The following is a 24,328-nucleotide window of genomic DNA, read 5'->3' as shown; positions in this document are numbered from 1 at the left end:
GTAATACAAAGCAAACTAGATGGACTGGCTTTTTATGGAAGCATAAATCTACAAAACTCTGCAACTGAAATCTCAGGAGAACCACTTTTCACAATAAGAGAGAGAGAGAGAAACCCAGCCAAATACCCTTCTCAACAGCTGTGTGCAAGTGTAGCTCTTTCACTACATTTCTCAGAAGGAATGTATGAGGTCATGAAGACCAAGACCTTATCAACCGTTGGATATTTTACTGAGGCAAAACCTCCTCCTTCCACATCCTGCTGTGCGGCGCAAAGAACTCAGGATAACAAGTAGGCATGCTTTATTTATCACTCTTATAGGCGATGGTTTATAACTTTAGCCTTTTTAAGGGTATGTCTTCACTACAAACATTAAAGCGCTGCCGTTAACATGGCTGTGTTGTGGCAGCAGAGGCCTGGGAGAGAGCTCTCCCAGCACTGTAAACCCCCCCCCCCCCACGAGGGGAGTGGCTCCCAGCGCTGATGCACTGTCTACACTGGCGCTTTACAGCACTGAAACTTGCATGGTTCAGGGGGGTGTTTTTTCACACCCTTGAGCGAGAAAGTTTCAGCGCTGTAACGTGGCAGTGTAGACAAGGCTTTAAGTGCTTTGAACCAAACACAGCCTGCCACCAAAAAGCAAGAAGAAAACACTTTGTTTACTAACAATGCCAGGTCGCAGCCTGGATGGCAGATAGCATCTCAATGACCGAGAGACTTTTTCCATTGGACCATATGAAACGGAACCATAAACTCACTGAACATTAAATCTCACCAAACAAGGGTCAATCCATCTTCATCATCATCTCCACACCTGAACGTAGCCGTCATATGAAGAACATACCGTCCTAGCTCACTGTCTGTACATTGAACCTTTAACCGTTTACCCCCAATCGGGGCTATTGCAGATGACGTATTCCTTACGCCACCCGATCTTAAACTGGACTTCGCACCCCCTCGGTAATCTGTACGTTATTCCCTGATCACCAGAAACTTCTACGCCTAAACTCTGCACCATTCTCTTTTTTTTTAAAAAAAATCGTCTTAATAAAATGTTGACATTTGTTTAGGGCTGCAACTTCAGCTGTCGGATGCTTTTTCCTTAAACTCCTGGTTCACAACCCATTGAAGTCAATACAAGTCCTTTCATCAAATGCAATGGATTTTGGATTAGGCCCTTATGCTAAGAGTCCTGTGGCACCTGATAGACTAACAGACCTATTGGAGACTCTTCGCTGCTTTTACAGATCCAGACTAACACGGCTACCCCTCTGATGCTTGAGGCCCTTATGCTAATATACCAGGGCTCTCTGCAAGCAGGAAATTCCAGCTTCCAAGTTGTATTCTTTCCAAAGCAAGTGGGACTGCTGCTTGCTCACCTTTTAACCTCTCAAAGACCAAAGTCAAACTTTTTTTTTTTAAACAAGTGGGACAGCTGACAAAAATCCTGAAACAATCAGAAGAACAGGAAACTCCCACAAATTCTTTAGTGCCATTAACATTTTCTACTTACAGTTTTCTAATTCATTACTTCTTATGTCCTTGTTAACAAATGCAGAACAAGAAGAATCCGCCCATGTCAACAAGACGAATTTGGGATGGGAGCGAAGAGCAGACACTTTGAGCTTGAGTCAGAAGAGTACTTAATAGCTGTTTAAGAGTCCTTATTCCTACCTTATATAATGATTCTTTCATCCTGAAGAATTGCAAAATTGTTCCCAAACAGCAAATAGAAGGGATTACTCACCACTGAAATTTTAGTAAGATGATGATAAAAAAAAAAGTGAATGGTACAGAGTGTAAGCTTAGAAGTTTCTGGTTACCAGGGAATAACATACAGATTATCGGGGGTGCAAAGTCTGGTTTAAGATCGGGTGGCATAAGGAATACATAATCTGCAATATCCCTGATTGAGGGTAAAAGGTTGATGAGTCAAAGTACAGACATTGAGATATGAGGGTATGAAGTTTATAAAGTGGCTACATCTGGGTGTGGAGTATAATGAGTGGATATGATGATGAGAATGGATTGACCTTCATTTGGTGAGATTTAATGTTCAGCGAGTTTATGGTTCCAGTTCATATCATCCAACAGAGAAAGTGTCTTGATCCCTTTCTCTTAGTTGAAGAATGATGTCACTCTGGCTCACGCCTCCTGGTACTGTTGGTGGCCGGTGATGTGCTCGATGTAGATGTCCCTGAACCATCAGATGGTGTCTGAGACCATGAGATGCTGCATGCTACATCCACTCTACATACTTACACTTGGAGAAAATACCATGAGGTCTTTGAATGACCACAAATGATCAGAGCCTTGCTTGCTTGCCATCTCCCAGGAGATGGCATCTCCAACAGCCCAACATCATCTAAAACTATGCTGAGGCACTGGTTCAATATTGACTCAAAAAGAATTGTCAGTTGCCAACACCTATCAGTGATGCCGTTTCCTACAACCCAGAATTTTCATTGGATGGTGTCCCATCAAACTGCTGACTAGACCAGCCCTTCTCATTTTATGAAATCTGATGAGCTCATTGTTCAAATGTGGTAGCCTGAAGAATTCAGATTAATGAAAAAGGTTCCCAAGGGCGAGGGCCGGCTCCAGGCACCAGCTTAGCAAGCAGGTGCTTGGGGAGGCCACTCCTGAGGGGGGTGGCACGTCCAGCTATTCGGCAGCAATTTGGTGGACGGTCCCTCACTCCCGCTTGGAGCGAAGGACCTCCTGCTGAACTGCCACAGATCGCAATTGCAGCCTTTTTTTTTTTTTTTTTGGCTGTGTGGGGCGGCAAAACCCCTGGAGCCGGCCCTGCCACTGGCATTAAGTCAGGGTTTACAGAAGTAATTCTGACAGAACTTCAACAGAGGACGTTGTGAATGTGATGCTATAACTTAGAATAACCCATTACTAAATGAAGAGGTGGGGAATCCTGGGTCCTTATATGTATTAATAATGGAGTCTTTAGGGACTCCTGGAATACATAACAAGTAGTATTTGATACAGTATATAGCCACACACCTCACTAGGTCCCGGCAGGTCTACTGTGAAGTGGAACTCTGCCACCTCACAGTTATTCAACTCCTCTTCTCTGACAGTCTCATCCTAATTAAAACATGACAATAGCTGTAAGGTTTTAGACCGGCATTCCAAGGGCAGCTATTTTCTCCACGGCTGGTGGCAGCAGCAGCTGCACTTCAAAACTGACGATGTGGTGCACGAAGAATACTAGAAAGTGCAGTGACCTTGTTCAATTCATCTTAGGCATACTCCTCTGAGATGGAGTGACACAGTTTCCTACCCTCTATTTGTCTTTCAGGCACAAACCACTCAACGCTAATGAATGAATGATTAAATGCCAGCTCATGCTACTGTATGCCCTGGATACAGTTACCAAGCTGAGGACATATCGCTCATTTCCTTGGCATTAAATGGTACTAGAGTGGAGAACTGACACTCAGAGATGCTTTGGTGATCACTGTGCTTACAACCAAATCCTGCAAATACTGAGTGGTGAAATGCAAAATGAAGAGTCTCTCTCTGCTTTGTTTATTTTAATTTTTTGAGTGGGATCAGCTAGGTAGTGCAGAAAATAAGCGTTCACGCTTCAGACAATGAGAATTTTCCTTATCTTTCTACTGGTATTGCATTTAAAGTGAAGTTAAAGAGGAAGCCCTGTACATCTTGTAGTGGGACGTCAGTGCCCTGGTAGATAAAGAAAGAGCCTTCTCCCTACTGAAACCTCTCAGGACATCTAAACGTAAATTTTACAAAGTTTTGTCATTAATACGTCATTTGCTCTACAACTGGCCAGGTTCCCCAGGCCTGAAAGCATCAGCAGGAAAGTACCTGTCTGCTTTCTCTGGGTATGGGAAACCACCCAAGATAGTCAAGCTTGATCCACAGCCTTTCCATTGGCTTCAGGCCACTTTGGATCAGGCCTTAATAGGGCATGGACCTGATTCTGATTTCACTTACATTGTTTTTTACACCAATAAAATTCAGTTTACATCCACTGAGTTGCTCCAGCTTAACACCAGCAAGAGATGAGAATTGAGACTCAGGAAGGGTAAACAGGGTTAAGAACTTCACTGGTATCTTAAAGGGGACACTAGCAGAACGAAGCTAGCTCAGCACACGTAGGGCACTCTGAAAAGTACAGTAAATAACTAAAATAAAATAAATGTCAGCTGTAGAAAACCATACTGGAGCAGGCGTGTTTACCTGAACAAATAGGGATAGCTTCAAAACAACTTAACATGTCTTCTGATTTTAAATGTCAGGAGAAGGAGCTGGATTATGGAGGACAGTTAAAAAAAAGGAACAAATGGGTGGTATCTGAAATACATTTTAAAAGGGCTGGACAGATGCGTTTCCTGTTCCTACTATTTTTCTATTCTTACAATGAGAGTAGAAGTGGGAACAGCCAGCTCCGGTAGCTGAATTCTAGTGCCGCCTTCCACTCTACTGAGCCCTGACATTTCGGACTAAAGAATAAACCAGGCTGCAGCTAGAGACCCAGAGATGCCTGGGTGTGTCCTTTGAATGTGGTTGCATTGTCAGCGAAGGCACTTCAGGGCACCGGTCTAAGTCTCTTATTTCTGTTTGCATTTTACAGATGGACTCCAAGATGGTCAGTGGCGGCATGCATCACAGTAAAAGAAAAGGGTGCAAAAGCCTGAGACAAAAAGATGCAAACTATAGAAAGGTGGAGGGTAAGGAAATGAGCGAGATTAAAAACAAGAGACAAAAGTGAAAAAGATTTCCCACCGCCCCTTTCCCTAATAGTCTACAGAAAGTCCTAGTGATATTTGGCCAAGATATCTTGATATCATAGCTAATGGGCTTTTATATTATGGTTTCCATTTTAAACCCTTTTTCTCTAGGAGATTAGAGTCAGGCTATAAGCATCTGCTCCAAATAGTGCGCCAGATCAAGCTCCCCATGGAAAATCCCACAAGAGGAAACCTCATCTAGGGGCCCTTGCAGGAGCTCCTCCCCTATCCACCGGGGTGGGCTGAGTTTGCACCCTTGTATAGAAAAGGCTACAGGACGTCTCCTAAACATATCCTGAGAGATCATGGGAAATCAGGGCTATCTCCACTGAGGTCCAATGCTTCCGCACCAGCCCATCTACTCCCAGCTCGTTGGAGCACAGCACTACCAAAGATGTGCTACTAGGGTCTTCCCTGTGCTATCCTCCGGATCTTAGGCCAGGTCCACACTACAGCGTTAAATCGATTTAAACAGTGTTAAATCGATTTAACGCTGTAACCGTCCACACTACAAGGCACTTAAAATCGATTTTAAGGGGTCTTAAAATCGATTTCTGTACTCCAGCTAAACGAAAGGAGTAACCCTAAAATCGATATTACTAAATCGATTTAGGGTTAGTGTGGACAGATATCGAAGTTATTGGTCCTATTCTTTTACTGAGCTACCCAGAGTGCACCGCTCCGGAAATCGATGGTACACTGGGACCATGGACGCACACCACTGAAGTAATGTGCCCTAGTGTGGACGCGTAAAATCGATTTTATAAAACCTGTTTTATAAAATCGATTTTACTAATATCGATTTAAAGCTGTAGTGTGGACGTAGGCTTAGGGTGGACAGGGAGATCCTACAGGAAATAGAACCCAGTTGAAGGCTGAATTATCTTCTCCACATAAGCTCCACAGAACCAGAGAGAGAAATATGGACATCCTTACTCCCCAGTCTGTCCATTCAGTTTATAACCCCTGCCCCAGTGAGAATCCAGAGGTGTAAAGAGTCCAACGAAAGGTGTCACGAAGCATCTGAGAGAGGGCACAATCTCTGTCAAGATGTGGCTCTCTTAGCATAGGACTGAAAAACAAACAAACAAAAAATATCTGTTCCAAACAAATGAAGTGTCATTCAATTTTTTGCCCCACAAAGTTTTAAATTGTTGCTATTTCAGATGCACTAAAGGAACTCAGCTTTTGATGTTATGGCTTTTGTCACATCACTGGACTCTAAAGGGATACCATAAAAACACTCTTTTAAAAAGTAGATTTTTGAGGGGATTCTCCATTGTCTATAAGGCCTTTTATTGGCTCGAGGAAAGGATGTCTTTTCCTGACATTTGCATCCTCTCTTATTTTGTAAAGGTTTACTTTCCCCTTCTTCCTCTTTCCCCCAAAATGGTGGTTTTTCTTCTTGGCTAAATCCATTCCCCAGTGCACAGCCAGAATGAATGAGCTGTGTCCAGGGCTGGTTCAAGGATATTTTGCGCCCTAGGCGAAACTTCCATCTTGCGCTCCCCCGGCCCCCAAAAATCACATACATTATACACAATACACGGTCACAGAGTAACACTTATAATTTAGAATTTATGTTTCCGCCCTTTAAGTTTAGCAAATTTAGAAGCAAGTTCCTCCAAGTCAATGCTGTGAGCAATGTCATGTTCTAGTGACAAAGTAGATAGCCCAACAAGTCTTTGTTGCAACATTGATGTTCGCATATATGTTTTTATCAACTTGAGCTTCGAGAAGCTTCGCTCACCACTGGCCATAGAAACTGGGAGAGTCAAGAGGATGCGAAGAGCAATAACTGTGTTAGGGACACTATCTGTCAGCTTATTTTCCCATATGAAGTTCAATACATCTTGTGGTGATGAACTCCTTTGGACTCGTCTTGCAATAGCTTCAATTCACTGCACAAGTCAAAGGCATCAATATCTTTGGATTCACCATGTTGCAAAGCATTCTCCAGATTCAAGCAATGTTCCATAATTTGCTTTGGTGTTTTATTTTGCAAACTGTAAACATCATATATGAAGCCAAATACTGAACTAATTTGCTGCATCAATGTGAATCTTTCTTCAATCGAATGTATTGCTGTGTCAATGACTGCAAAGTAAAAGTTCACTTTGAATTTTTCTTTCGGATCATAAATAGGTTCGTCATCTGCTTCATATGTGAACTGCTTCCTCTTCTTTCTAATACGGATTGGATCTGGTTCAAAAAGTGCCGGTACATCCAACTCCTCCGCAAGTTCACCTGCATCTACCAATGTTTTCTCAAAGGCTGCGTCACTTCTGTGGCCCACAAGAAACTTCTTGGTTTCTCCAAGCTGATTAATGGCATCACATATATCAAATTCTTTTGCCTGAAGTTGTTTGCTAGTTATGTTGATCTCAAACAATATGTCATACCACAAAACAAGAGAAACAAAAAACTTGAAACTAGAAATGGCTTTTGTAAGAGTCTTTGCATCAACTTGTGATGTATTGCCAGATGATCCTGTCAGAGTATTGTCTTCATAGATGTCTACAGAGCGTCACAGATGTCACCAATGAAAGCAGGATGGAAAAGCTCTCCCCCAAGAAGACCTAAGACATGATGGCTGGATACATAAACAGACACCTGTCCCTCACAGGCACTACCTCATAACATGCCAATTGTGCTCAGGACAGAACATCACAGAGGAATACTATGCATTCAGTGGTCTCTACACTGGCCAAGCAACAGCATGACAACTAACCTAACCAGTCCATCCAACTTTTTTGACTGCTTCTTGGGCACTGGTGAGGGGTAGCGGTGCCAGACTGAGCCCGGTGATGGGTGCACTACAAATCTACAAACTGAGGCAAGGTGCTGGGCCTAGAGTCCTGCTGAGATTGCTGTCCTGCACCAAGTGGAGCACAGCCTCCATGAGGAGAGAACTCAAACAAATATCACGCTCCTTCTGCATGATTCCCCCAAGCACTTCTTCAGGCAGCTGCTATGGGGGTCACTCACAGGCTTAGGCCTGCCTGTTGCAGGCAAAACACAGCAGCAGGGCTTAAAACTCAGACAGGGCCGCCCAGAGGACTCAGGGGGCCTTGGGCAAAGCAAAATCGGGGGCCCCTTCCATAAAACATTTGCAATACTATAGTAACATGTATTAGGAAATGTAAAAAATAACTAGTGAAATACATTCAAAAATTAATTTGTAATAATTTGAAAATAAACTAAATACATCATTTAAAAACATTAAAAGCTGTAATGGTCTGTATACATTTGCAATTACATAATGGGCAGTTGCTGGGTGATTGTGATAGTTGGTACCAATGGGCTGTCGTTGCCTGGGGGTGGTGCTGTTGTTGCCCACGGCTGGGTGGGGAGCTGGGCGCTGGGTTCAGCTTACAGGGGCTGGGCTCAGGGATGTGGGGAGATAGGGTCAGGTGTGTGTCCAGCTCAGAGTGGCTGGGCTCACAGCTGGGGGTCAGGGCTGTTGGGGGGATGGGGTCGAGGGGGTTTCCAGCTCAGAGGGACTGGGCTCGGAGCTGGGGGTAAGGGCTGTGGGGGGATGAGGTCGAGGGGGTTTCCAGCTCAGAAGGACTAGGCTCGGAGCTGGGGGTCAGGGCTGTGGGGGGGATGGGGTCAGGGGGGTGCCTGGGGGCACTGGGGCAGCTCAGCTCTGCACGCTGTTGTTCTCTCCAGCCGTCCAGGCACAAGGGGAGCAGGAGCAGGGACTAGCCAAGGACCAAGGGGGCAGGAGCATAGGCACCTGAGGCCGACCTGTGGGGAGGCACTTGCTTACCTTGCCCAATGCATGAGCGTCTGGTTCCTCTTTCTTCCTCCACTCCACCAGACCACCGCTGAGGCTCTTTTCTTCTCCGTGCCCCTCGCTGGGGCTGACGTGGAGGCTGAGCCAGGGGGTAGCTGTGGCTTTCCTCCAAAAGCGAAGCCCTGGTGTTGCGCTGCTGTCGCAGGGCCCCTGCCATGTGCCCTAAGCAGAGCTGTGCAGCTCTGCCCAGCTGCCAGCGCCCCCGCCGGCAAGAAGAAAAATAGCAGAGGCTGGAGCCCCTGCTCTGGGAGGGAGAGGGATTCTGAGCCTCTGCCTGCAGCTCAGGGATTCCCCTGGGTCAGCGCAGCCGCCGTCAGCCCGAAACTGTGGGCTGCCGTGGCGGCGTGCTGACCCCAGAGGCGCCCTGGGCTGCCGAATGCCACGGCGGTGCCCTGACCCGGGGGGCACCCTGGGCTGCCAGGCTGCCGCAGTGGCTCCCTGACCCCGGGGGCGCCCCGGGCTGCTGGGCTGCCGCGCTGGCGCCCTGACCCCGGGGGGCGCCCTGGGCTGCCGCAGCGGCTTCCTGACCTGGGGGGCGCCGTAGGCTGCTGCAGCGGCTCTCTGACCCGGGGGGCGCCGTAGGCTGCTGGGCTGCCGCGGCAACGCACTAACCCCGGGGGCGCCCTGGGCTGCCAAATGCCACGGCGGTGCCCTGACCCCGGTGGCACCCTGGGCTGCCGCAGTGGCGCCCTGACCACGGGGGCGCCCCGGGCTGCTGGGCTGTCGCGGCAGCGCGCTGACCCCGGGGGCGCCCTGGACTGCCAGGGTGCCGCGCCGGCGCCCTGACCCCGGGGGGCACCCTGGGCTGCCGCAGAGGCTCTCTGACCCGGGGGGCGCCGTGGGCTGCCGGGCTGCCGTGGTAGCGCGTTGACCCCGGGGGCGCCCTGAGCTGCCGGGCTGCCGCAGTGGCGCCTCGACACTGGGGGCACCCTGGGCTGCTGGGCTGCCGCGGCAGCGCGCTGACCCCGGGGGCGCCTTGGGCTGCCGGCTGCAGGCAGCTGCTGCCGGGGGCAGCTCAGACTACCTCTCCAGCAGCAGCGGCTGCAACCATTTAAAAAAATTTTGGGGGGTGCCACTTTTTGGCGCCCTCAAATCTTGGCGCCCTAGGCAACCGCCTAGTTCGCCTAAATGGTTGCACCGGCCCTGGCTGTGTCCCAGGGAGGTACGCAGGAGATGGAATCGTATTCCCTAGCCTGCACAACTGCCAAAGTAGCCCAGGCAATGGATACTGTAAAGGGAGTTGGCTGGAGGGATGATACAGCAGCAGACCCACAGGCCTCAATAAATAAATTACAAGCCTCAGTTTCAGCACCATTTTATAAAATCTTGGACGTAAAGCATGTACGTTTTAAGATGCAATAGTTAAAATGATCATACCATACAGCAGGGGTCGGCAACCTTTCAGACATGGTGTGCCGAGTCTTCATTTATTCACTCTCATTTAAGGTTTCGCTTGCCAGTAATACATTTTAACGTTCTTAGAAGGTCTCTTTCTATAAGTCTATAATATATAATTAAACTATTGTTGCATGTAAAGTAAATAAGGTTTTTAAAATGTTTAAGAAGCTTCATTTAAAATTAAATTAAAATGCAGAGCCCCCTGGACTGGTGGCCAGGACCCAGGCAGTGTGAGTGCCACTGAAAATCAGCTTGCGTGCCGCCTTTGGCATGCTTGCCATAGGTTGTCTACCCCTGCCACACAGTAACCACCTCATTTGCAGAAGTGCAGAACACAACTCCAATTCAAGTCAATGGGAGCTGAGAGGGCTGCGCGTCTTTTAAAATCAGGCCTGTGTGACCAAGTTTTGCTCTTAAGAGTCTTAGGTGCTCATCTGTCATTGGATTGGCTCAACATTTGTTAAGTACTTTGAGATGAAATACTCTTCGGGAAAGATTTCCAGTGCTCTCAGCATTGGTCTAACTTCTGCTGCCATCGCTAGATTATTATAAAAATGAGAACTTTCATCAGATTTTGCATCTCAACAGCATGGAAGTATCCAATTAAATATCATTTATAGTATGTTAAATTACATCAGTGTCCATTTTTTCCTATCATTTTAATTCTAATACAACGATTCTTTTCTTGGGTCCATTAATCTGATCCATGTAAAACAGGGAGAGGTTTTATAATAGGATTTGTTTAAATGCCCTCTGCGTTCATTAATTAGTTTTGATAAGACACCGTATGTAGGTAGTTATGAAAGCTACTGCAGTGCCTACTGACCCACTAAAAATGCTTCTTCTCAGTCTGAAGAATGCATCTCTATGAAGATAACCACAGCAATGTGCACTGCATGTACTCCTTCTCCATTTTTGGCCGCTGAGAGCAGGTGTTATTCAATAACCTCCACAAAGAGGCCTAGCTCTCTACCACATTCTCTCTTTGATGGTATTTCCAGCAGCTAGTCAGATGCATGTTTTCTCTGTGGCAGCTAGAGAAGTATGGTTTCCTGACAAATAACTGCGCTTAACGGGTGTCTGTCCAGGGCAGGCTAAATCTCTCCCCTGCCAGATGTCACCATTGTAAGGAGCAATTAAGGCACATAAGCTTTTCAGGAATAGAGAGGAAGGCAGGGCACTGCTCCAGTTAATACATTTTTTTTTTAAATCGGGGCTCTAGGCATTTTAGCAATAAAACTCGAGATTGCTTCTGTATCCCCATCAACTTCAATTAGCCAATATCAGGACTAACAACAGCTGCTACAGCACAAGATTCTGACTTAAGATAGGGGCTCTTTTCAAGGATGGAAGCATTAGCAACAGCCTGGGGATCAGTCAGAGTAATTCCTTTAACAGGACCATATCTAGGGTTGCATTTGTTACATTCTACATTGCCTGTTTTCCTGTACTAAGCAACCACAGTGCATTAGTATAATAGAACTACCAGTGCTATTCAATCAGCAGCCAGATAGGTATTGCATCAGCACCTCCCATCCTAACAGCAGAGTCCTCTCCATGTACATGAACTGCCATTCACATAACAGACTTCTGTTACAAAGGCTTCTATTGTCATGCTGCTGAGACCTAAACATAAGCTAATGCCTACAAAGCTATTCTGCATAACAGTAGCTCAAAACCACCCTCCCCAGGCACCTGTAGGATTTTATTTTTTTTTTGCACAACAGATACTGTACACTCAATAAACATAAAATCATCTGGCTGCAGATCAGTATGTGACACAAATGTACAGAGAAATAAAACTGCAAAAAAAGAGACTTCGTAACATACTGTTTTGGTTTTCACACCACTGCTTGCAATCACCAATAACTATCATTCCAGGTAACGTGCTCAGATACCACCGTGATGGACACAGTAGACAGAAAAACAGGTCGGATGGATAGATTGATATTGCGTGCTTATCCATGCAAACACACACACACACACAAATGGGATTCAAATTATCCGGAGCTGCTTAGAGCAGCCACCACAGAGAAGGGAGTTCTCATACTGAACTGACTATATTTTTACTCAGAGGTGTTTTGAGAGATGCAAGAACAAATCTCAGCTAACAAGCAAAGCTAGAGAGGTTAGGTTTTGATAACTAACCAATCAGCTAGCTGTGCGGAATTCAGTCTATTTCCTACAAAGCCAACCTAAAGCAGCGTTATGTGTAGGCTTGAAAGGAGTTGATCTAAATAGTTAGTCGTCGATAAACGTCATTTCACCTGACACACAGAAGTGGAAGAAAAAAAATCCCTCTATAGTAACTGGCAAGCCCAGCCTCCTCCTCACCTAGCACCCTCAGGGATCCAGTATCCTGGCCCCTTGAGTGAGCAGTGTCAGTGGGGTCTCTAATCACTGGCCACAAGTCTGCTCCCCACAGGCCGGAGCTTGACAGCAGCAGTGTGGCCTCCCCTGTGGCCAAGGGTTTGTCCTTCTCGTCACCATCCTGGCCAAAGGTCTCTGCTCAACCCAGCCAGGACCACTGCGTCCCCCACACAAAAAGCCCACTTTTTTTTCATTTTTGTCTTTTTTAAAGTGCCAGCCTTCTAGCTGTAAGAACCGAATACATTATGAGCAAAATCCTGTGATTAAGCCTTTTCAGTTAGGCTTGTTACAAATAAAAGAAGCTTTAACGTTTTGAGTTTCAACATCTACTGTCATTAAATAATTACTGTCTGACACTCCTGTGACATTCTGTACATTGGGGATGCACCCTGTAACCCACACATTCCTCATTTATAGATAACTGTGATCTTGCATATAAAGCAGGCCATGTGAAGTATCAGGGGAAAGGTTGATCTGCTGAAAGTCATTTTTCTATCCATATATGTGTATCCTTAATGTATATGAAGTTATGAGAATTGTGTTGTATCGTTGTAACTAAAGCATGCTGTTAAGTGGGGGAATCAGCCAGATATTAGCTTCCCAGACACAACAGCAAGGAAAGTAACCAACGCCCGAGCATGATGTCAAACAACCATTCACAGCCACTGTCCAGCAAGGGAGCTACAATGCAACGACTCACCTGCATGAGGTCACACCAGGGGAATTGCTCAACTTTGTCTAAAGACTCAGCAATGCCCAGGAGACATGGCTGGACTTGTGTTCTCCAAGCACATGGGACTGAGGGTATAAAACAGAACATAGGAGCCTCCTGCCCCCACCTATGCTGCAAGCAACAAAAACACTCACAGAAGACTGAAGACTCCAGCAGAGGAGACTGGCCCAGCTTTTAAGGGTGAAATTTGTATATTAATCTGCAATATCATAGAATCATAGAATATCAGGATTGGAAGGGACCTCAGGAGATCATCTAGTCCAAACCCCTGATCAAAGCAGGACCAATCCCCAACTAAATCATCCCAGCCAGGGTTTTGTCAAGCCTGACCTTAAAAACCTCTAAGGAAGGAGGTTCCATCACCTCCCTGGGTAACCCATTCCAGTGCTTCACCACCGTCCTAGTGAAAAAGTTTTTCTTACTATCCAACCTAAACCTCCCACACTGCAACTTGAGACCGTTACTCCTTGTTCTGACATCAGGTACCACTGAGAACAGTCTAGATACATCCTCTTTGGAACCCTCTTTCAGGTAGTTGAAAGCAGCTATCAAATCCCCCCTCATTCGTCTCTTCTGCAGACTAAATAATCCCAGTTCCCTCAGCTGCTCCTCATAAATGATGTGCTCCAGCCCCCTAATCATTTTTGTTGCCCTCTGCTGGACTCTTTCCAATTTTTCCACATCCTTCTTGTAGTGTGGGGCCCAAAACTGGACACAGTACTCCAGATGAGGCCTCATGTTGAATAGAGGGGAATGATCACGTCCCTCAATCTGCTGGCAATGCTCCTACTTATACAGCCCAAAAAGTCGTTAGCCTTCTTGGCAACAAAGGCAAATATCCAGTGGGGTGAGAAAAACTGCTGAATCTAGATGTTGCCCAGTATAATAGGGTTGAGAGTTTAGACTGGATGCTTATATTTCTTTTCTTTGGGTAACTAACTCTCACTTTCTGCCTATTACTTATCTATCTTTTGCAGTCAATAAATTTGTTTAATTATTTATCTTTACCAGTGTTTGCCTGAAGTGTTTGACCACTGTGCTAAGGTTTCACAAAGGCTGCTCCGTGTCCACTTTCCACTGATGCAGTGGTGAACTAATTAATAAATTTGCACCACTCATCTTGAGCAGTGCAAGATGGTATATTCCTGAGGTACGAGGCTGGGAGCTGGGGGGATCTGGCTGGTGACTTTCCCCGTGTGATTCATGAGTGGCTCTGGAAGCATTCTTGCAATCTAGCTAGGTGTGGGGCTCCACACACGGTTGTGCTGAGTGATCAGAGCCTGGAGGGGTTTGCTGCTGGTCACTAGCAAGGCACTGTGAGAGACAGCCCCACCTAGAGAGAGTTAAGGGGACATACTGGTCCCAGAGTCCCAGGCTGCACCCCAGGGATCCCGTCACAACTCCATGCCATAAATTTTCCAAATTTGGCAAAATTCAAATAGATAAAAAAAATTTTTAAATGCTTTAAAATAACTATCAATATTTGTCAAAATTACAAAAGAATAAAAATCCAGTTCTGCTATGTCTAATGCTATGACTTTGGCAATAAATATTCTATTCCTAAGAGAGAGAGAAAAATTTGTGGCAAGCAGAATCCATGTGCTGTTTTGTTTTCCAAACCAATGGGTCACAGTTGTGGAAAAGATCCATCCACTGAATTACCCTCCTTAATCCCCAAGTACAGTACTGTGTTATTCGGGGTAACTTATTAACTGAAGGATATCTGTCTATTTCATGGCCATTCATAACATGCAGACATGGATGAAAATTCATTTTTTCTCCACTAGCATGGCCATTTTTTTTTCCTTCAGATATAGCTCCCTCTCATTCCCAATCTCAGCTGGATGGAAGTCTCCCTGAAGAAAAAACCCAGCAGCTAGCCTTGCACGCCTGTATAGATACATCTGTCATTTCAAAAACAAAAACAGGCCAGTAAGGGTGAGACTGTTGTATGGAAAGAGCCCGTTAACAGATTACATGATGTTAGAGAAATATATATTCCTACTAATCAAGTAATGTGGCACTTCTTAAGTGCACTGGTTTTACCTCTTTGACTCTTAGGGCATTAAACGCTTGCATTTAAAAGGAAACCCCGCCACTGTTTGATTAGTATTGTTTAAGAAATTCTTGCTGAGCCAGAGAGGAAGTGCTCATTTGGTTTCTAAGGCGCACCACCAAGCAAAATACCATCAAAACAAGATAAACCCCGCAATATGAGCAAGTTTCTCAGCACGTAACTCCACCTAGGAATTTTTCTTAGGAAGTAGCCTTCCGCTGTTCTTCAGTGCCTGTTCACTGAGAGTTTGAAAATCAGGCTTAGTTGTGCCTTCACTGTTGCAAGAGGCCTTAATTATTTGAAGGTGCCTTGCTGTTGTCTGCAGGTTTGCTGTGATATTTATTGTATGAGAGATGCTCTAGAACAAACACTAGTGAGAGACGCTATAGTGTAAGCACTGAGTCAGGGCCTGAGCTAGCTCCTGTCAGCGACAGGCCCTGGCAGGGGTCACCTCGGAGTCAGAAAGCCCTTCCAACGGCAGAGTGTGCCATGTCCTCCCCTCCACTGGGAACTGCACAGTATTAGCTGGGGAGGAGCGGTGGCCACGGCAGCAGTGAGATGTGCCAATTCAGTCTATCCCCACTGCGGCTTCCACCAGCACTGCACCTGTAGTGATGAAAGTTTCTTTCCCTGATGAAACCATGCACTCTCCTAAGGATTAACTCCCCTCCTCTTCCCACTCTCCGTGGCCCTTGCTGGCACAGTTCATACACAGACCCATGGGTGTGGATTTAGCCCAGTGCTGGAAGCAGTTCCCCAAATTCCAGTCCCAGAATGACTGGTCTTGGCTTGGAAAGATGAGCACAAACACTGGAGCGGTATAATCACAGGCTCTGCCTTCCCATATTGTCACAGACCCACCTGGGCTACACTGCAGACAACATGTTCACAGGTCCAAGTGGCTAACAGCTCCTCTCCTCTATCAGGTTAATGGGCTTCCCCAGTTCTGTTTCCACCCCATCCTCAGTAAGGTAGGTGTCTTCTCCCTGCATCACGTACCAATACATTTGGCACCACATGCACACAGGCCCAAGTTCAACACTCTCACTGGCCGGCACAACTCCAGGGAAATAAGAGCACTTACAGCAGGGCTGAATATGGCCCAGATACTCAATGAACTCTGACTGAGTACATGGAGAACCGACGACAGCCATGCAATGTCCCTTCCTTTTCCACAGCCTTCAGAACTCACCCGTACCTCACCTGTGCCTTGTTTTAATATGGTTTTAGCTCCACTGTATTTTGTATACAGCGAGGGAACAGCATATCAGGAACATCACAGGACTTTTGCTTATGGTTAATTAACATACTTGTCTATGACATCTGACTCCTGAGGTCAGAGGAGCCACCAAAAAATAAAAATTCCCCTCCAAATTGTGCTGGTGGAGAACAGAAAAGACCAAAGCAACTGGGTAGTGGGACCCTCCGCAAGGCGGCCAGCGTACATGTCATACCCCCCTTTCAGCCCAGCAGAAGTATTCCTGCTTTGTGCCTTGCAAGGGAACAGGAGGCAGGTGACGGGAGGTGGGGGGTGGGAAGGGAAGTCAAGAGAGAGACTGCCTTCTTCATGATCTCTTTCCCAGATTTTCACCCTGTCCCTCTGGAGAAGAAGGACTTCATGGGCTCAGAATACTATGGAAACCCTCCTGACCCCTTTCTATGCCTCCTCTTGGAGTTTTGATCTGACTTTGGTCCCCTCCTGATGGGAGGCTGATTGGGCCCAATGTAACAAGCAGCAGTGAGGAAAGATCCAAAATGTTACAGAAGTGGAAGATGCAATGCAGGTAACAGCTCTGATTTAGAGACGACGATCCAATAAAAGACTAAGTCATTCAAAACCAGGAAATACAAAAAGCAAAAGGGAATATAATAAAGAGTATATTTTGGACCTCTGGATTTTGTTGTTGTAAGATGTTCATAGTTAAGCGATTTCACTCTTAACTGAAACCAGACAGATAATAGAGAGAAACACATCCTACTTTATTTTCTCTGGCCAAGCTTATTATCTTTGTGGGTTTTGTAAATTTCTCCAACAATCACATTATGGTTTTCCTGACAACTGCATGAGCTGAGACTAGCACGTCTATCTGACAGGGGAGAAGAAGCGTACAGGTCAGCACTAAAGGTTACACTGTTGGCAGGCTCTGAATGCAGAGTGACTGGTTAGATTCCAAATTTTTGCCTGCCCTCCATGGATTTAAGAGGGGAAAACCCTCCCCACCGCACCCCACATCCCCTACAACAACTGACCCACATGCCGCCAGCAGACGCCAGAATTTTCCCCTGAAGAACCACAACAGATGAGCAGCATAATCAGATCATACATAATAGCTCTGTAATTGGCATTTTTTGGCTTTCATTAGTGAAGGTTAAGAACATGGCGAGACAGCAGATACAGAAGATAACCAGTCTGGGGCTCTTTGTGGCTGTATGACCCCTGCAAGGGGTCCAGAGAAGCCACACCAAGCTGATCAAAGACATAAAGGGCTAAATGATGCCTCTTCCCAGGCAGAGCGACCCTGTAGATGGGAAGGAGTTACACCATCTGAGACATTGCATCAGGAAGAAATATACCTCTCTGTAGGGTTTAGTATCTCCTAGATGCTGAGTAGACTTGCTAAACCTTTGCAAAGGCACAGGCAGCACCCCCAACTTCTTCCCTCTCCCATTGTAGCATCGTTTCAAGGAGAGATCGGTTGGGCAGGATCATGGTCCTACCTTTCCCCCATTTCCTCTTGAGCAGTATTCCTTAGCACTGGCATGCAAACGATGGCTGCCTCTGGTCTAGTTGCACTGTGAGCAGGGAGGGATTCCCGACGCGCTCTCTCTACCCTAGCGTACATGCATTGGGACAGGCATAATTTGGCACAGAGTGTCTGAGATATACTGTTCAGTCAGTCAGCCTAAGCAGAAACAGTTTGGAGAAAAGGAGAGGCCTACTATATTAGATGGTTTATTACATGCACCTAAAACAAAGACCTAGGGAAGGATCTCAGCGGAGTTACACTAATTAACGCACACGGTGAAGATCTAGTTTAGTATTCATTAACTGTTCATTCTTAATCCACCGCAGTGCAAAGGCCTCTTCAAACCTGCTGAACATTTTGGACAAAGTACTACCATGCTTGACCAAGCTATGACATTGTCTCTCTTGTTAACACCCTACAGACAACCCTTATAGGGTCCGTTTCTTTTACTCAGGCTGAAAAGGCCATTCTGTTTTATTTGTATGGGAAAACCCAGCTTGGATTTTAAAATAAAAAGTTCATGCAAAAGCCAAAGCATTTATTTACCTCACAAATGCATACTGAGATCCCCAGCTTCAGGGCACCATAGAAGTGCTATTAAGTATTTGCTAGCAATAATTGCTGCCTTGCTGGTAGTCTCTGCAGACAAGGCATAGGGGGTCCCTCCATCTCCAGAGCTGGCCTCCACTGGAGGGACAATGCAAGGGAAGCTTGCGTTTCAGTTGCCTGACAGAACCTGTTCTGTGGATGTACAGATGTTATTCTCCAGGATGGACCTGCACTCCTGTCTTCTGATTATTTCTCTCCCTCTCCCCCAAGTTAGTTGAATCCCCAGGTTTCTTTAGTCCTTCTCCACTGTTGATGGTGAGATCTGTATTGTTTTTGTAGGCAGACACCCCACCTCCCCTCGGGGAATCTGTCATGGAGACCAAACAGGCCAGCACATGATAGGAGCACTGATGGTGGGATTTTCAGCATCGGCTTAATTCCTCTTCCATTGAAATCAACAATAAAATGTCCATTGACTTTAAGGGAAGCAGAGATAGATTCTCTAGTAATGCTTCAGCATTGCCCTATCTTAAATTCACACCCAGGCTGTGTCTACACTTAGCGCTGGGGGGAGAGGGGGGTGACTCCCAGTTTGAGTAGACATCCTTGCACACCAATTTAATGAGAGGAGCACGAATAAGTCGATGCAGGCTGGAAATCACACCCCTAACTCCAAGTGTACACGTAGCTGCAGTTTTAAAAGGAAGGAACGTGCAAGCCTGGGAAGGATAGATAGCAATATATGTTTAGAATTGCTTACAATACTCATGTCCTAGGGATTAGATGCCATCTTGTTTGTTTCCATTCCACACAAACTCCTGAAGCAAAGATGTTAAGAAGATCTACCATGAAGAAAGAGACTGCATCCAAGCAGCAGCTCTGACGCTGTTTGCATGCCTCCTTGGGTAGGGCAAGCTCGATCGTATTTCACACAGCTTCGTTTCCCCTTGAGTTTTCCTCTTCATAAACAACAGAGCACACAAAATATGCATGGGCCCCGTGCTAAGCGACAACAGATTTAGTTTTATTTAATTTGTATAATGATGGTAGATTCCCCTCTCTCCCCGCCACACACACCCATCTCAGCAGCGTGTGTGTTCAGCTACACAGAAAAGTCTCCCTCCCATTCCCTTATAGAGAGTACGTGATGTTAAATGACCAGCCTTTCCTCCTATTCACTAGCATATTACTAAACTGTGTCACTGACTCCAAAGGCAAAAGAAATGAGACCAATTGGATTGTAATTAAAAATATATATATATTCGACATTTTAGTAGATTAATGATAACGTCAATGTGTTCCAGAACACAGGGGCCATTCTTAATCAGAGTCATCCCAGAGTTCACTGTTCTAATGCTGCATTCTAACCTTCAGACTTCTTCTATCACTCCTTGAACTGCAGAGGAACAGTTTAATGTAAATACAAGCAAGGTTTTTCCCCCTTGTACTTTTAGAAAGAAAAAAAAAAGTAGCCTTTTTAAACAGAATGTGTGTGTCTTCTTGTGAGTGGGTGATAATGTAAAAGGGGGGGAGGGGGAGGAAACCTTCCTGGAAGGGAATCCGATCATTTGAAATGAAGTATTGACATAAACATTCTGGCATAAAAGGAATGCTGAGGAGAATCCTGAGCATGGAAAAGTCTGCACTGTACAGTTGTTTATGTTAAACCCTTATGCATTCTGCTGCTTATTACCAAAAATAGCCCAGGAAAAGGGTGGATCTCAGAGATCTTCATTGCTCTGAAACCATGGCATGCTACAGACTGAAATGGCTCACTAGAACTAGTTTTCTTTTCTGTTTTTCAAATATTTTTAGGCTTTTGCACCAGTAAAATTAAAGACCAATTGCTAAATCTAATTAAGATGCTTATAATCTATTTTATGGTACCATCTCTGTGTTCATCTGGATCTTCCCCAGAGCTCCTCAGCTCTGCTAGCAAAACCATTTTCACCCTCAATTTTTAATTCTGACCCTTTACTCATGGATCTGTTTGCACCAATTTCAATCTGTTTATAAACATATTTCATCCCATTTTTCCTGCCACACCACTTACCCTATTCCAGGGACATTGCATTAGGAAGTGAAAATGAACATAAACTTAAAAAGGATAGGAGAAATTCCTTGTCCATCAGCTGAATGCCACTGATGATTCTTCCTATCTGTCCAAACTCTCTTTTCAACCACTTCTCACCTTGTGGTAGTGATAGCTGCATAAATCAATTGATTGTCTTCTACTTCCTTGCTATCTTCCTTGATGACTTGAGAATTTTCCTTTAGCTTACACAGACTATATTCTTGCATCAGCCTTTGATAGTGAAGTGTGAGTGTTTGAAGACAGACATCACTTGGAATCCAGTGAAGGAAAAGCAGAGATCAATATATGTGTCTAAGCCTCATCCAGTGACCATCCTCAGAGTGACTGAAGCAAAGCATCAACAACCAGGGAGGAAAAGAGGGATGACCTAACCTTTTTGTCCCAGAAGAGAATCTAACAAAGACAGATTCAAATCAATACTCCTCACAATAGTCTCTTGCCTTGAAGAGCCTTTCGTCAGCACAAAGCTAATCAAGGCTCCTTTGAAATCTCCATGCTGGCATCTGAGCAACTTTTGGAACCAACTCCATTTACTTTTCTGGTATATTTATATTCTGATCCTTTTGAAGACTTCGGAGTTTGCTTGCCAGCCCTTCCCCTAGCTTGCTGCTACACGGAAGTATTTGTCTGCACACAAACTGACAATGAAATAACGTAAATTGCTTTTAATTCACATCTTCTGTTATTTCAGTGGAAGCCTGTGTGTGGACATTCACTTCATAAGAAAAGTATCTTATTTTGATTGAACTTATGTTAGTAAAAAAAGATTTGAACTAAAACAAAACAGGATAGTCTCCACCTGAGTTAAAACCATCCATGTTCAGAAAGACATCGGAAGAACAGATGGTGGGAATTACAATCCTTTTCTGTGTCAGTTTGTGTATAGAGCAACTCTCAAGACTGTCAAACAATGCAAATCGCAATGATTGCAGTTTATTCTGATAGGTCAACATCCTGGCCTCGTTTGCACAAGAGGTAAGGACAAACATTCACATAGAATGACACAACTTAAAAGCAAAACCAAGTACTACGACAGGCTACCGCCTAAATTACTGTTTAAAGCTGGATTTTTGCAGCCTCTTTAGAAGTCACAGAACAATCCAGTCAGCCTGAAAATTGGCAGGTCGGGTCGGGGCCAGGAGACACTTTGTGGGGAAAATTTGAGGTCAAAAGATCAAGTGGTTCCCGTGACACAGCACTCTAGAAATGAAGTGTTTTGAAGTTTCGGAAGGTTATGGGTTTTTTTGTTTGTTTGTTGCGCGCACATCTACGAAAAGACAAAAGGGTGAGAGGCACGAGACACTTAAAATTCTTATAAGACCTCAGTGAGATCTAGTGCATGGTACCAAAACAAAGCTATAAACATGGCAATATAAAAGTTGCAAATTGTTAGACCTTCTTTTGGAGCTCTGAAGTGGAACACTGCAATGAATGCCATTAAGAGATCATTTGCATAGTACTCACACACCTTATCTAGCTTCCGTACCAGCTTTTTTCCTCAGCCTAAAGAGGGGCAAGAAAAATGCTGTTTGCTTCCTTCTCAGAGAAGAGTTTGAAAATAGAGAACCCCACCATCTCTACCAGGCTCTTTTGCAGAACATCTGTTAGAAAGCATATCACACACAATGGATTACACTTATTCTGCCTTCAACCCCGGATAGTTATCTAGGGGGAAAAAATATTAACCACCTTTTTACAGGCTGGGTAGCTAAAGACAACAGAGGTTCCAGAACGTCACTTCTGATAGAGTCAGAAATAGGCCTCTGGTCTATAGAAGGAAGGGGGAAGAAAATAGGCTGAAAAAAACACACTGAAGTGACTGGAAGACACACCACATTATGTTGTTGCAGGGAGGGATTAGTGTCAGAATAGGTGGTATAGGGATGTGGTCTTAAAAGCACATGGATCCTGAAGATTCATAGAGAATCCCAGCCCCAGGCCCAGATATATGGACCCAGATGAGGCTCTGATCCTGGGTGATTAATATGAATGACCAGAGGGGATACCAGTGGCTCAGAGTTAGGGAAGGGGTATGTAGCACAGCTGCTAATTACTAGCCACAATTAAGTTGGTAGGTGTTTATGACTCCTCCCCAATATGGTGCAGAATTAACGGGGGAATCTGCCTCTTGATTTTTCTTTTATTTTCAATATAAAAGTGTCTTTTATATGACCGAAACTGAACCTCAGTCTTAACATGCAGAAGGCATAATGTGCTGGCCACTGCATGCTCCGCAGCCAAGGGCTGAAATGAATAACTACTTGTGACACAGTTGTTTTGCCTCTGAGTCCCCCATACACAATGACCACACAACAGTTTTGTTGATGAGCTCAAAATGGCATTCTGTAGCTTTCACAGCAGCCCCTAGACACGGGTACACTGTATTCTTTTAAAATATGGCAAGGATAAGAGAGATCAGAAACCCAGAGAAGGGATTCTCAGAGGACTAACGGGTTATATCAAGCCGTTTAGGCAACATTCTCCTCTCAATCCCAACCTGCATTTTTGTCCATTTAAACCCTTAATGGAGCTTTACACCAAGTGGGTAACAAATTCCAAGCGTTCCAAAGCATTTTTTAAAGTTTCCAAATGACTGTGTCAAGCTGGCAGAGTTCTGCTTGTTTTTTCCTATACAAAAGAAAGAGAAACTGGACCACTGAAATATGCTCATTAAAATGAAGGGCCAGATTCTCCTTGACATTCAAGACAGGTCCACACTAGGGAAAATGGTGTGTTTTTACCATGTTAGCAAACGCGTGGCATAACCCAACTGTGGTCAAGGCGGAACACAAGGCTGTTAGCAAGGCTACATGTTCTCTGGAAAAAAAGATTTTGCGATAGGTATCCTAGTATAAAATCCTCATGGAGACAAGGAGCTGTAATGTTACCTTGACCTAGTGGAGGTCAATCCCAGGTGGGAGGAATAGGTCTCGCTGCATCACTAGTTACATCCAGGTAAAAACGACCTGCGCTGTATCTCAGTGTAACTTGCATTGGCGCCAACTCCATGGGTGCTCCAGGGCTGGAGCACCCATGGAAAAAAATTAGTGCCCACTGGTAGCCAGTCCCCCCTTCCCGCCCTCCTGGGCTCCCACCCACCACGGATCAGCTGTTCTGCAGCATGCAGGAGATGTTGGGGGAAGAACAGGGACCAGGCGCTTGGGGAGAGGCAGAACTGAGCTGGAAGAGGCGGGGCAGGGCGGAGCAGGGGCAGGAAGGGGTGGAGTCGGGGCAGGACCTGGGACTAAATTGGGGTTGAACACCCCTGGGGAAAGGAAGAAACCAGTGCTTGTGGTAACTTGAGTTAATTCTCACAACGTAACATCATACTTTTTTCTCTTCTGTGGTGCAGACAGCGTACGTCAACCTGCTAACATATTAAAACAACAGCTGCCTTGTCCATGCTAGTTTACCAGGTGTTAGCTAACGCATCTAATCTAATCCACTCTCACAATCCTTTTTTCTTAGTGAAGACAAGGCCTAAAGGTATCTTTAGACAACTCTGCCAGTGTAAAGAGGCCTTAAAGTAGGTGAAATTACATTTACAGTCACTTCAAGCTCCGTTTACACCACCAGAGCAATGTAAAAGGACCTTTGTGCAAATAAGGCACTCCAAAAAGTCTTTGTGGGATGAAGAATCAAGACTGGTACAATGGAAAGCAACTGGACATGTTGCAATTATCTTCTAGTGAATCAATGTCACTTACTATTGAAATAGAAATACTGTGGTTTTAAAAAAACAAAAACCAAAACCAAAACCATGACAACTTTGGGGAAAAAAAATTGGCTAAGATTTTCAAAAGTGACTAGTGA

At 45.2% G+C, this 24,328-nt stretch overlaps 1 protein-coding gene across 7 annotated transcripts in view; it reads right to left on the bottom strand.

The window, feature by feature from the left end:
* The window catches only part of PALM2AKAP2 (PALM2 and AKAP2 fusion), a 427,797-nt gene that overhangs the window by 99,268 nt on the left and 304,201 nt on the right, over window positions 1–24,328 (bottom strand). The window contains exon 1 of one of the 7 annotated variants that reach the window (XM_030566714.1): window positions 19,181–19,199. The exons of 5 other annotated variants lie outside the window; for them this stretch is intronic. In XM_030566714.1, coding sequence (XP_030422574.1) covers window positions 19,181–19,189 — 9 coding nt within the window. In that variant the 5' untranslated portion in view covers window positions 19,190–19,199. Of the gene's footprint in view, window positions 1–18,417; window positions 18,437–19,180; window positions 19,200–24,328 lie in introns of those variants that run through there. One more of the 7 variants, XM_030566716.1, reaches the window with a different exon arrangement.

Source organism: Gopherus evgoodei, chromosome 6 (assembly GCF_007399415.2).
Source record: "Gopherus evgoodei ecotype Sinaloan lineage chromosome 6, rGopEvg1_v1.p, whole genome shotgun sequence".
NCBI lineage: Eukaryota > Metazoa > Chordata > Testudines > Testudinidae > Gopherus > Gopherus evgoodei.
This window is presented reverse-complemented; position numbering and strand designations above follow the sequence as displayed.